The 13,310-nt window shown below is 43.7% G+C and overlaps 1 protein-coding gene across 9 annotated transcripts in view; it reads left to right on the top strand.

Annotated features, from left to right (window-relative positions):
* The first annotated feature begins 5,954 nt into the window (after positions 1–5,954).
* The window catches only part of LOC147662964 (uncharacterized), a 299,084-nt gene continuing 291,728 nt past the window's right edge, over positions 5,955–13,310 (top strand). Inside the window, exon 1 of one of the 9 annotated variants that reach the window (XM_086950752.1) lies at positions 5,955–6,229. In XM_086950752.1, coding sequence (XP_086806878.1) covers positions 6,116–6,229 — 114 coding nt within the window. In that variant the 5' untranslated portion in view covers positions 5,955–6,115. The remainder of the gene's footprint in view (positions 6,230–13,310) is intronic. The other 8 variants (XM_086950759.1, XM_086950753.1, XM_086950751.1 and 5 more) reach the window with 8 other exon arrangements.

Genomic DNA, 13,310 nt, shown 5'->3' with positions numbered 1-13,310 from the left:
ACGCCGTATTGGCTTTGAGTGCTCTCATTTGTAAACCCGCGATCTGGGGGTTTCAGCGTTGTGCAATATATATATATATATATATATATATATATATATACATATATATGTAAATATCCAAAGAACCGAATCTTCACCACTCCATATCCACAGAGTCAGAAACGGAACGGACACCAATTTTCCTTTGTGCAGTATTTTATTCAGTGCATTCCGCCATGAAGCGTTTCAGCCAATAGAGGACTTGATCACATGACGCACTGGCGTTTCCTTTCATATTTAAAGTGACAGTGCATAAAAACAATAGAAAACAGACTCTCTGTCTGTTTTTCCACAGCAGTATTTACACCATTTAGACAATAAAATGTCATTGTACAATCATTGATATTTCAGTTTAAATACTGTTTAGTTACTGTTTAAATACTGTTGCATTTTCTGTGGAGAAAGTTAAACTACACTGTCAAATGCATAATTTTCATATTCCTCCACAGAGCCCAACATTACTATGCATTCAGGCATTCATCAATCGGTATCCAGGACATGTGTGTCCAATTGCATGTCAAAATATATTGTAATAATGACACCGGAAACCCACTCCTTTTGGTCATGGCCTCTATTGGATCCCAAACTTAACTCTCACATAATATTTTATCATATATCATTACCCCTAAGTTGTAGGTCATGCCCCATTTGGCAATATATATCAGTACATGAAGGAATAAATACATGAATGTATAAATAGATAAATATATACATATATAAATAAATAAATACATATTTATGATGGTAAAGAATTCTCACCACTTAAGCCTAATCCTTGAACCTAGTGCAAATATCGCATTTAGTTAGTGCAAAGGACGCTTTTTTATTTGTGCAAGCTTGCAAATGAACGGATATATATATGTAAATATATATTTATATTGCTTACAATTTATCATTGATTGAAGACGCACACTAAAATAATTTCAGCATTAATTTGGATTAGTATACGTCCTTGAGGCAGCTTTATAATGCAATTCTTTCTCTTGTGCCTGATGGCCTACATAATACTTTTTCATGTGATTTGCTGACGAAGGCGAAACGCTCGTCGAAACATGCGTCGACACCTCCAAGAACAATCTCCAAATTTTTTGTATTTGATTGTGTATTTATGAAATAAGTGTTCTGTTTAGTGTGGCTAAACATCTGTACATATGTTTTGTGACATCTATTACATTGTCTTGAATGTTGTGCTGTACACCAGTTGTTGTCCAGACTTGTAAAATAACTTTGAGAGTTGGGAAACTACTCATAGGCACTTAAACCATAGGGGTAGCCATTGACACATTTATTTGTCATTGTTACTATGTTTTATGTTTTGTTTGGTGCTTTTTTGCCACATTTTTGAATATTTTGTGAAAAAAATAAAATTGAGATATTTTTCTACCTCTGCCTGGTACATTAAGTTGTTCCTTGACCAATCCTCTGATTTAGGTCTGGTTTTATCAACCTTTGACCTCACTGATGCCTAGTATTTTTTTTTATTACCAATTGCCTTTTCCGTGCCCTGGGAACCTTCATTGGTTACAGGGGGTCCCTATTTGTTTGCATTAACTCTCCTCTACATGTAATTTATTTCAATTGCCCTACAGTGGGCCAGACAGGTGAGTGCAAGGTGTGCTGATGCTGGGATATGTGGTGCACAAGTATTTCCCTCCAATGAGTGCTGTAGTGCCTTTTCACATAATTATTCCCCCTATTAGGTTTTGCGCTTTCCCATGCTGTTCATTTATTTTCCTAGCCCTCCAGTGAGTTTCAGAAGTGAGAAATGTTCAGTAATTATGCCTGTCAATTTTTCCACTTACAGCCGCATAGCAGGGAAATGTCCTGTGGCACCCTATTCAGCTTGAGGGTGGTGCAGTCCTCACTGTTTGGTAGTTCGATTGGTGGTGGTAGTGGTATTGGTGGTGGCGGTATTGGTGGTGGTGTGGGTGAAATTGGTGGTGGTGGTGATATTGGTGGTGGTGGTATTGGTAGCATTGATGGTGGTAGTGGTGGTGGTGGTATTGGTGGTATTGATAGTGGTGGTGGTATTGGTGGTGGTGGTATTGGTGGTGATATTGGTGATGATATTGGTGGTGATGGTGGTGGTATTGGTGGTGGTATTGGGTATTAGTGATGGTATTGGTATTGGTGGTCGTGGTGATATAGGTGGTGGTGTTGGTATTGGTGGTGGTGTTGGTATTGGTGGTGTTGGTGGTATTGGTGGTGATGGTGGTGATATTGTTGTTGGTGGTGGTATTGGTGGTGGTGGTATTGCTGGGTTGCTGGTGGTATTGGTGTTGGTGGTATTGGTGGGGTGCTGGTGGTATTGGTGGTGGTTGGTGATATTGGTGTGGTGGTATTGGTGGTGGTATTGGTGGTAATATTGATATTGGTGGTGGTGGTATTGGATTGGTGGTGGTGGTGGCGGTATTGGTGGTGTTGTTGTTGGTTGTGGTGGTATTATGATGGTGATACTGGTGGTGGTGGTAGTGATATTGTTGGTGGTGGTAGTGGTATTGGTGGTGGTGAGGTGGTGGTCTTGATGGTGGTGATAGTGGTGATATTGGTGATGGTATTGGTGGTTTTGGTGGTATTGGTGGTGGTGGTTGTATTGGCAGTGGTGGTATTGGTTGTGGTGGTGGTATTGGGGGTGGTGGTATGGTAGTGTTATTGGTGGTGGTGATATAGGTGTAGGTGGTGTTGGTGGTGGTATTGGTGGTATTAGTGGTGGTATTGGTGGTGATGGTGGTATTGGTGGTGGTATTGGTATTTGTGGTGGTGGTACTAGTGGTGGTGGTGGCACTGGTGGTGGTATTGGTGGTTGTATTGGCATTGGCTGTGGTATTGGTATGGGTGGTGGTGGTATTGATGGTGGTATTGGTGGTGTTGGTATTGGTGATAGTATTGGTGGTGGTGATATTGTTGGTGGTAGTATTGGTTGTGGTGGTATTGGTGGTGGTCGTGGTATTGGTGGTGGTCGTGGTATTGGTGGTGTGGTATTGGTGGTATTGTTGGTGGTATTGGTGGTGGAGGTAATGGTGGTGGTGGTATTGGTGGTGTAGGTGGTGGTATTGGTGAGGGTGGCATTGGGGTGGTGGTTGTTACGATTTACTGTTCTGTGTAACGCTGACCTTGTTTGCTTTCGATTTACCTACGTTCCAGGGCATGGAACTACAAATCCCATCATGCCCGGAACGTAAGCGACGTGTGACGCTGTCACGTGACCAGGAAATAAGTACGGAGCAGCGGGACCCTGCTTTGCCGCTTATTCTTGCTTTTGTCGTTGTCTTCGTGAACTTCTGAATCAGGGTAAGTCCGGTGTTTCTGTTCCCTTCTACCCTGTCACCTCAAGGACGCCGTCTGCGAGGAAGATCGTTTATCGAGCGTCTTGCTCGAGAGTAGCGCTTGAGCTGCTCTGCTGCTGTTGCTGGTCTGGAATCAGCATTGCTTGCTGTCTAAGGTTATATGTGAACGCCGTCTGCTTCCTAGTGCTCATTACGGAACTGTTCTTCATGTGCTGTGCTTTAAGACTGTCGTTATTGTTTGCATATGGAGTAATACGAGAACAGCGCTATTATCGTGTGGGTGAACACGATTCCTGTGATGCAAGAACTATAATAATCCTTTGGTGCTCAAACCATTCCCTGGGTGCTCTCCAAGAAATCATAGAATTGTAATCATATTGGATAAAGGACTTATCAGAATGTTCTATGATGAGTTATTGTGATACCCTTAAACAGTACAGAAGACGCTAAAGAATTTTCCGTTCCTTGCTGTACTTACTTGTTTTCTTTTCTCCACAACATGTTCTTTTGATTTCACGATAGAAGAGAGACTTATTGGGGATTTACAGGGGATCAGTCCTAAGATTACACACCTGATGTGTTGGTAGGTAGTGGCGCACATTGTGACATATGTTTAAGCCTCTGAATGCAATGTTACTCAATGATTGTTGTTTCTTTCTAGTGGTCTGACATCTCCTGAAGTCTCCTTATCTCTTCTAACGTATAAAGCACTACATTTTCCCTTACAGGTAGGGGGTGTACCAAATTGTTATTTGAGGTAAAGGAAGTGTATTTACATGACTCATACTCATCCTGGTATTCTGTGTATTGAGTGCATTTATTATTGTTGTTATAGATCTCCCTCCCGCTGTCCCCTTCCTTTCCCTCCCTCGCTTGACTATCCTGGTGCTCTGTATTTATATACCAGACACCGGGGACGTCAGGAGGTGGAACCCATTTATCTTCAGCACAATCCCGAAGATGCAAGAGGACTGAGCCTGACAGTGGTATTGGTGGTAGTATTGGTGGTGGTGGTGGTGGTTGTGGTAGGGGTATTGGTGGTGTTGGTAGGGTCATTGTTGGAGATATTGGTGGTGTTGGTGTTGGTATTATTGGTGGTGGTTGTATTGGTGGTAGTGGTGGTGGTAATGGCAGTGGTGGTGGTATTGGTGTTGGCAGTGTTGATTGTATTGGTGGTGGTGGTATTGGTGGTGGTGGTATTGGTGGAAGTGGTGTTGACGGTGGTGGTATTGATGGTGGTGGTGATAATGGTGATGGTAGTATTGGTGGTTGTGTTGTTGGTAATAAAGCAGGCTTTTTAAAACAACCCATCAGGTGGCTTTAATGCAGATGACTTGTAACACAGATGTGCTGTTGTCAGCTTCAGCCCATTAGCACAGGATTATGTTTACCTGAAATTCACATGACTTAATTTGCTAATCATTTCTAAATCCATTTTACTTGGGGGTGGAGGGGGGTTTGAAACAGTCAAAAGATAATGCCCGGTTGAAATGATTGAAGGCAGGCACCCATTTTACGGGGCGGCCGCCCTGCTTAAAAAACACAAGCGGTTTCAGCTGAAGCAGCGCATGTCCGGCCTGCATTAAGAGAAACTCAATAAAGTAAATAGTGCTTACAGACTGAATAACAGGTCCCGTGTAACAACTGCAGAAAAAGAGTAAGTGGCCATGGGAGGGTACAAATGAAGACAAGGCCTTACTAAGGAGGGACTACCAAGCCTATTAACAAATCAGAAGGCAGCATTTATGAAAAACAATGACACAAGCCAATGAAAAATATGGGAGGAGTGAGCACAGCTTCTCTCCCATACTCTACTACAGCAGTCTCACAGAGCGAGCAGTGCATGCAGGCTGCCGCAGGCTCAACCTAAAAACAGCAGATACCCTTTGTAAAGACGAAATGGCCACACTTGACCGGCTGTGAAATCTAAGTATGAGGTCCTGGTAAGAGAACGACTGCGGTGTGATGGCCTCCAATTCCAGCAAACTGAGCCCAGGTAATTTTTTTAGTACGACTCTTATATGGTTGTTATTTTGCATAAATATTAACAGACACACATCTGTAGTTGCACCACCGATGTTTGACAGTGTTCTAGTAGATACCCTTGGTAAAGACAAAAGGCCACATTTGACTTCCTGTGGATTGAAATCTAAGTATGAGGTCCTAGTAAGAGAACTGCTGTGGTGTGATTGCATCCAGTTCCAGCAAACTGGGCCCAGACTATTTTATTTTAGTACCGACTCTAATATGGTTGTTATTTTTAATAAGTATTAAGAGAAACAAATTTGCAGTTCCAAAAACAGGCAGTTGAGAGCTATGCCAACAGTAAGGTAGCTCTATGTGTTCAGCGTCTGATGAACAGCTCTGTGTAGAAGTTAAGGTCACCGGTTCAAATCCCAGCAGGACGGGCTCGGGTTTTCAGGCTTCTGAAGCCTATGGGATGTACACTATAGAGATGTATGTTCCTAATCCGCTATCCAAAAACAACTCGGTTGGTGACGCGCAGGTTAAGGTTATCAATTCGTCTTTTTTGTGTGGCACGCAAGAGTTAAAATTATTATCGACCCATACCTGGAAGCATGCGGCAGAGCTTTGTGGAAAACAAACCCGCCTCGGTAGTTACACAATGCACAATGCCCCTTGCAGGGACCCCTGTGCTGTTCACCTCCGGAGAGGCGGTCGGAGGTGGGATCTGAACTCCGGACCGGACCCGCCGGTTCAATCGTCGTTCACCCCCTCGTCCGGTCGGGCTGCGCGCGCTCCCTCCACTGGAGACAGTGTTCATCGAGATGAAGGCCTCCTCGCTCGTGGGTTTGCTGACGGCGGTGGTACTGATGGCGACCACCGCCTCCGCGCCTCCTCCTGGCCCCACGCCACGGGCCCCACCTCCGGAAAATATGCAGGTTTGTGGCATCTACGGATCTGTGCAGGGGAAATTAGTACATTTGTGACAGGCTGGTACCACTAAAAGCCTAAAGGGCCGGGCGGGGGAAACCCCGGGTCCCTGTGCAGTGGTCACCAAAGGTGCCTGCCCAAGAGAGTAAGGGTAATTGATTTCATAGGTTTATCTAGAGTCTATAAGGTCTCGTGGGACCTTACATCCGTGGGCCTCGGCACCACGTACCTTGTAGCTACTACCCTGTCAATGTATCTATCCTGTTCTTGTGACTTGGAACCTCCAGCCTTTTAGAACTGAGTAGCAAGCCTAAAGTGACGTTCTCTGCCCCAGCTCTTCGGTGGGCAGCCCAAATCATGACTTAAGTCTTGCATGAATGATTACCCCTGTAAGACTTCTACTGACCTACTAGAGGTTGTTTGCCTCTGGGGTGAAAGAAAGTGTCAACAGTACCCAGGCCCAACATTTACGATCCAGTTACATCCACACTCCTCTAACGAGACCGTCCAGAGCCAAATATGTTCTGTAAGGTGCACTTGAAGGAAGTGAAGATGTTTTCTACAATGAATTACCACAATGACCATGATGCATTTGGTCAGGGCATGAGAATTTGAGCCATTGAAACCTGCAAGTGTCATGCAACTGATTGTCTATGAAATATAAAACTATAAAGCCCCCAATGCAGTGGGAAACCAAATAGAGGACTAGTGTGGATAAGGCACACACCCGACAGACGTTAATGGCGGCGTCTTGGATTTCTACCCAACATAAGGTTTTGAAATTAATAGACTTGACGTTGGAATGGTGTTATAATAATTGTTCAGGTACTGTGATATTAGGTGAATAGACAAGCAAGAGTTTCTTCGGGAAGTGTGTGCTTTATAACATTATAACACATGCTCCACTGTGCATGGACACCATTAATGCCACAGAGTGCCTCACGTACAAGCCCAGAGGCAAGACAGCCAAAATGACAGGAAGGTCAATATTCCTCAGCACAATGACCAACATTGTTCCATATGGCAACTAGTGCAGTGAACAAAGCAGACAACTTATGGAGGTGTGTTGTACTCTCAGATCGATACAGGGTCGCAACTAAACCCGAACTTTGGGAGCTTAACAGGCTTCGGCTGCCGGCACAGGTAAGTGCAGTGGGGCGCAGGGTGGGAGTGGGGGAAGTCGACAGACGACAGAATAGATATAATTAATTAAATAAATAATACATATTCTGTCGTCTGTCGACTCCCCCCCCCAGCCGCACTCCGCTCCACCCCGCTTACCTATGCTGGCTGCCGCTGTTAACAGGTCAACAGGTCAGCATACGGAGGCGGGGCTAACACCTCCAAAAATGGAGCAGAGCTATCATTAGAGCCAGTCAGTAAGACATAACTTTATTTCGCCAACACAATGATGGCATACAAAGTATTCTACAAATATAAACATTTCCATTATTATTGTAAGCCCATTAGTTAAAATTACATGTATTATGACAAAATTGTTAAAAGAATAAAATCATGTTAAAACATCATTCCTATTATACAAGTGATGGTAATTCATAAATATATACATGGCTATTGCACAATTCAATTGGCTTAATTTGCACGATAAATGACATATTGACAATTTAGTCTTCTCCTCTTCAATGCAGATAAGAGGAATTATGCCAAAGAAAAACATGTAAAGGGATCAGAAAATAACTGTAGGTAATATAGAGCCACACAACACTGTTTAAAATTAATTTTGCATATGAGGGAGACAATAAATATTTTCCTTTCTTCACCATAGAATTTACTGAAGAACAAAAAATGTAGATCATTCTGAGTGGATCGAATGCCACAAGCGCAGGGTGGCAGTTCGGACAGCACATAAGTATTAGGAGGAAGACCCAACATCAGGGGGATATCATTTACATGGAATCTCACTAAAATGTATCTATGTTGTACATTTTTAACAAACTATAAATAACAGAAATTCACATCAATCGACATTATACTTGGCACATCGTGATATGCTCTGACTGTCGACAGCTTGAGGTTAGAATCCTGCCTCCTTGTCTGAACGTTATTAGTAGGTGAATTTTCAGCTCTTTCTTAGGAATAGACCAACACGTACTTGGATCTACAGAAAGGTGATGTAACCCAACTGTCTTTAGAGTGGATTCAATGTATTTTAACCAGCTGATAGTATTCACACCATCTATCTTCAAAGCATCACTTATGATGTCCCTGGTCAGTGAGAGAGTCTCCTTACGCAAAACTGAATGCCACATCATAATGGGTGCAATAGAGATTTTATCACTAATATAATGTACTCTCAGCTCCGTATGACAGTTAAAATTAGAGCATGACTGAGGCAGGGAGGACAAGTTTGTCAGAAAGGCATCTTCATTGCGTTGCAATTTAGAAGAATCTGTAATGCCCCAAACAGCTTCCCCATAAGTGGCAGCAGATACAGTTTTTGCTTCGTAAACCTTCTGTACCACTTCAATAGTTTTGGAGCCGATTCTTTTAGCAAATTTAAAGAGAGACCCAATATTTTTTTCCATCTGTAAACCCCTGTAGAAACCATACTTCACCAATTATTGTGTCGGTCAAACATGACGTCTAAATAATTAAAAGAGTCCACAAACCTAGTTTCCTCCCTTCAATGTGAAATTGTGGCTATTTCCGCTGTTTGGACCTACAACAAGAACAAACAACTTAGAGTAATTAATTTTCATGTCCAGATTATTCATGAAATTCGTATACTCCATTACAGGTCGGCACAGCGAGTTACTAGTACGTGCCAAAATCACTGCGTCGTCCGTGTAGAGGAGTATTGGTACTTGTGTTGTATTAATGTGGGGGACATCTGGGGTGGATCCCAACAAAGCAGATTCTACACCATTTGTGTAAAGTGCAAATAAAAAGGGTGCAAGAATGGACCCCTGCCTTACACCTCTAGTGATTTTAAAGTGTCTAGTACATTCTCCTCCCTTGCCAAAGCGAACACAGGCAGTGGCTCCAGTGTACAGGTCACAGATTATATTAATAATCTGTATATCAATCCCCATTGCCTCCATGATCTGCCACAGCCTAGACTGTGACACGCAGTCAAAGGCTGCCGACAGATCCATGAAGGCAAGGTATACATGCCCATTCTTAGCTACCATGTATTTGGCTATTATTAAATTCAGATTCAAGCACTGATCCACTGTACCTCTTCCTTTTCTAAAACCATATTGACATGGAACTATGATGTTCTGTTCCAGCGCCCATTCCTCAAGTCTTTTCAAAACTAGCTTGCCCATTAGTTTAGCTGTAGAATCTATAAGAGTTATGGGCCTATAATTTTTCGGAATTGGTCTGTCCCCCTTTTTATGAATAGGCACAATTACAGTTGTCTTCCATGAGAAAGGAGCACCTATTTCATTAATTTTATTAAAAACATTTGTTAATAACGGGGCCCGGAGATCTTGGTTATCTAGGAAAAGTTCAATTGGGACACAGTTGGGTCCAGGTGCCTTCGCTCTTTTACACTGGTTGAGGGCGTATTTTATTTCCTCCAGCGTAAATAGGACATTATTTCCTATGTCAACTATACTTGGGGAGGGGAGTTGTGGGTTTACCTCCCCGGTGGTTCCAAATCGGCCCTCAAAGTGTGTAACCCATGTATCCTGATCTACACGAGTATCTGTTGTCATCCTTTGCTCGTCCCTTTAAAATTGTGCATTGATTAGCGACCAAAACATCTGTGAGCTAATTAATAAAGCAGCCTTTTGCAGGCTTTCTCACCAGTCTTCTTTTAGGGTTTTTAGCCTTAATACCCTTGCATTCTTGTAAAGCTGGCGTAAATACTTGACTAAACTTTAGTCTCGAGGTTTGGACTTTAGGGCCATATGAAGATTCCTGAGTGATTTTCCACATTCCACATCAAACCACTTAGGCTTCTTGTTGTGCCCGTTACGTACAAAACGTATTAAGTTATTTTTAATTTCCAATAAGATTAGCTCAAATGCTGTGATTATGCCATCATCAGATTTGGGATCTAGACATGTCATTATCTCTGAGGCTTGTTTGGAGACTATTAGGCCGATTACGATGGTGGGCGGATGGCCTGCGCCGGCCCGGCGTGGGCGATCTGCCCTCCATCGTGACAGCAAACACCCAACCATATTATGAGGGCTGGGGGGTTCGCGTCGGACGGAAAGACCGTCCTCCGCTTTTCTGCCAGTTGACTCATCGACCAGCGCAAAACAGGTTTAATATGGTGGCGATGTCTGGTAGACACCACCATCCATATTACGATGCAGGCCGTGATCAGCCTTTTCATGGGTGCATTGACGCCATGGAAAGGCTGGTGGTTCCTGCTGTTGGGGGCCCGTTGCGGGACCCCAGGGTGTTGGGGGTGCACATGGGGGGTATCTATGGTACCCGCCTGCGTTTGCATGTACAATGTGGCAGGCACCGAGCAGTGCCTGTCACATTGTGCATGTAAAAGCTCAACATGTATATTTTACATTGCGGTGGATGCTGCTTGCAGCACCGCCTGCCGCAATGTAAAATATACCAGAAGCGCCGCCACACTTCCGGGCGCATCATAATTCGTATGGTGGGACCGCTGGAACTATGGCGGGCGGTCCCTTTTGTAGCTGCGATGACCATCGTAATCGGCCCCTATATTACACAGAAATTTCACAACATCAGTTCTCTCCCACTTCAGGAAGATTCCATTCTCCATTGCAATCACCGGTGTGATATATGATTTAACAGGACATTCCCTGTTTGGTAGAGAGTGTATAAGAAATGTGATTGCAGCATGATCGCTAAAAGTGTAAAAGTTAATCTTCAATAGGGAAAAGAACTTCCTTATAGAGTCACAGACCAAGACATAGTCGAGTGTCGAGGAGTGGGAGCGACTAGAAAAAAGTAAAGCTTAACTGACCAGTTAAGATTTCAAAAGTATTTAAAAATACAAGATTATTCATAATTAGTAGCCTATTTAAGCCAGTACCATCGTCATTATTCCTAAAATGGGGAACAAAATCCCCATCATCGTCTACTAATCCACACACAGAAGTTTTAATCTTATTGCAAGTGTGAGCATTGAAATCCCCAAATCAGAATCGCAGGGTTTGTTACATGCTTTCTCTAGGTCAGCCATATCTCTTCCCAGAATGCCCAAGATCACTGCATGATTACTACCAAAATTGTTATTGTAAAAATGTTTAAGTAGCCAGTATTTATCACTATAAAACTCTAATTGGATGATATGATAGCGTGGAGATGTATTTAAAAATAATTTCACTTTTAAGGGGAGAGTATTGGAAATTAATATCAGTAGACCACCTTTTGCACGACCAGCTGGTGAGGGTATACAACTGTTACAACGAAGTTTTTACCACGCACTACCATTACAACGCAGGCATTACCACGCACACCATTACAACGCATTGCGCTGGGGGGCGCTCTAGGATAGGGAATAAGTATAATTTTATATCCAACACCTTCCCTAGTGTCCACGGGGACTGGAGTTGGAATATAAAATTATACTTACCACTATCCAGCACCTCTAAGCGCTATGCGTTGTAATGGTATGCGTGGTAAAAGTATGCGTTGTAACATCATACATCCGCTTGTGAGTGTATGACAGGCGTATGAAATGAAGGATACCCGTTCAGGTGGATCGAATCAGCCTCCCATGTTTCCTAGAGGCACAATATGTCACAAGGACAGCCACTCTGGGCTGGTCTTTGTTTGATTATACCCAGCTGTCGTGTTGTACAGCCCCCAGGAAACACAGGACACGATGGTTGTGGTGAGTCTTCTTTATTTGCTCAGCATTTAGCTTACAAGATCCCTGACCTCTTGCCCTGAGGTCCAGCCCTAGAATGTCCCTTGTCCCTTCCTGTCCCCTCCCCTAACCGGAAGCAGTGTCCGGTGTCCCCTGTCCTCTGCCCCGTAGCCTCAGGGTCCTAGTGCCCCTGGCCTGGGCACGACATCTCCCCCTTTGTTGCAAACAAAACATTTTCGCAGGATGCTGGCAGAGAGAGAAAGAGAGAGAGAGAGAGAGAGAGAGAGAGAGAGAAAGAGAGAGAAAAAGAAGGAGTGAGAGAGATAGAGATAGATGGTGAGAAAAGTCTTCACAGGCCTCCGTCTCTTTACATCTCCTCAATCAGTCTTTTTGCTTTTTGCACTCTCTTCTTGGTCGTTGTTCTCTGAAGTCTGTTGATGCTTCCTCCTCTTGTGTGTCCTCCTTTAACCCATGTGTCGGGCTATTTCTGGTGATGTGATATTGTCCTGCTGACGCAGTTATCATTGGTCCTTTCACTTCTGTCACCGTCAACGGGTCTTTTGAGAATGCGCTATCTGATTTCCGCAATTGTCTTTGCCGTACCACCACGGTGTCCCCTTATTTTATTTTTGTGTCTGTAGTGTGCCTCCGCTGATCAGTATACACCTTCATTTTCTTTTTCGCTTCTTTGCTTCTCGTAGCTATGTCTCTTTGCTCCACGCTTTCCACCTCTTTCACTTGTGGCAGTCTTGTTCCGCTGGATCGCCCTAAAACCAGTTCAGCGGGGCATCTTCCTGTGGAGCTGTGAGGAGTGTTTCGATAGTCTCTGAGTTCTTGGCATAGTGCTTGTCCAATTGAGATCTGCGTTAGCTTAGCTCTCTGTATTGCCTTTTTAATTGTCCACATGAACCGTTCGGCCATTCCATTTGCTTGTGGCCACAGGGGAGTTATTCTTCGATGGTGAATCCCAAGGTATCCCATAAATCTTTTGAATTCCTCACCAGAAAATGGTGGGCCATTGTCTGTCTTTAGTGTCTGTGGTGAACCCCATGCTGCGAATATGTCATCCAGGACTGGCAGCGTTGCAGTTGTCGAGGTTGACGCTACTTGTCTTACAATTGGGAACCTGGAGAATTCATCTATGATTACCAACAGGTAGTTTCCTGTCTCCAGAGGCCCATAAAAGTCAGCCGCCAGCTCTGTCCACACTGTTTTTGGAAGATTGGACTTTTGCAGTGGCTCCGGCTTTGATGGGGGCCTGTTATTTGGCAGATGTGACAATGCATCACAGTTTCTTCGACCATGCTGTCTAGTCC

Source organism: Lissotriton vulgaris, unplaced genomic scaffold, assembly GCF_964263255.1.
Source record: "Lissotriton vulgaris unplaced genomic scaffold, aLisVul1.2 SCAFFOLD_936, whole genome shotgun sequence".
Classification (NCBI taxonomy): Eukaryota; Metazoa; Chordata; class Amphibia; order Caudata; family Salamandridae; genus Lissotriton; species Lissotriton vulgaris.
This window is presented reverse-complemented; position numbering and strand designations above follow the sequence as displayed.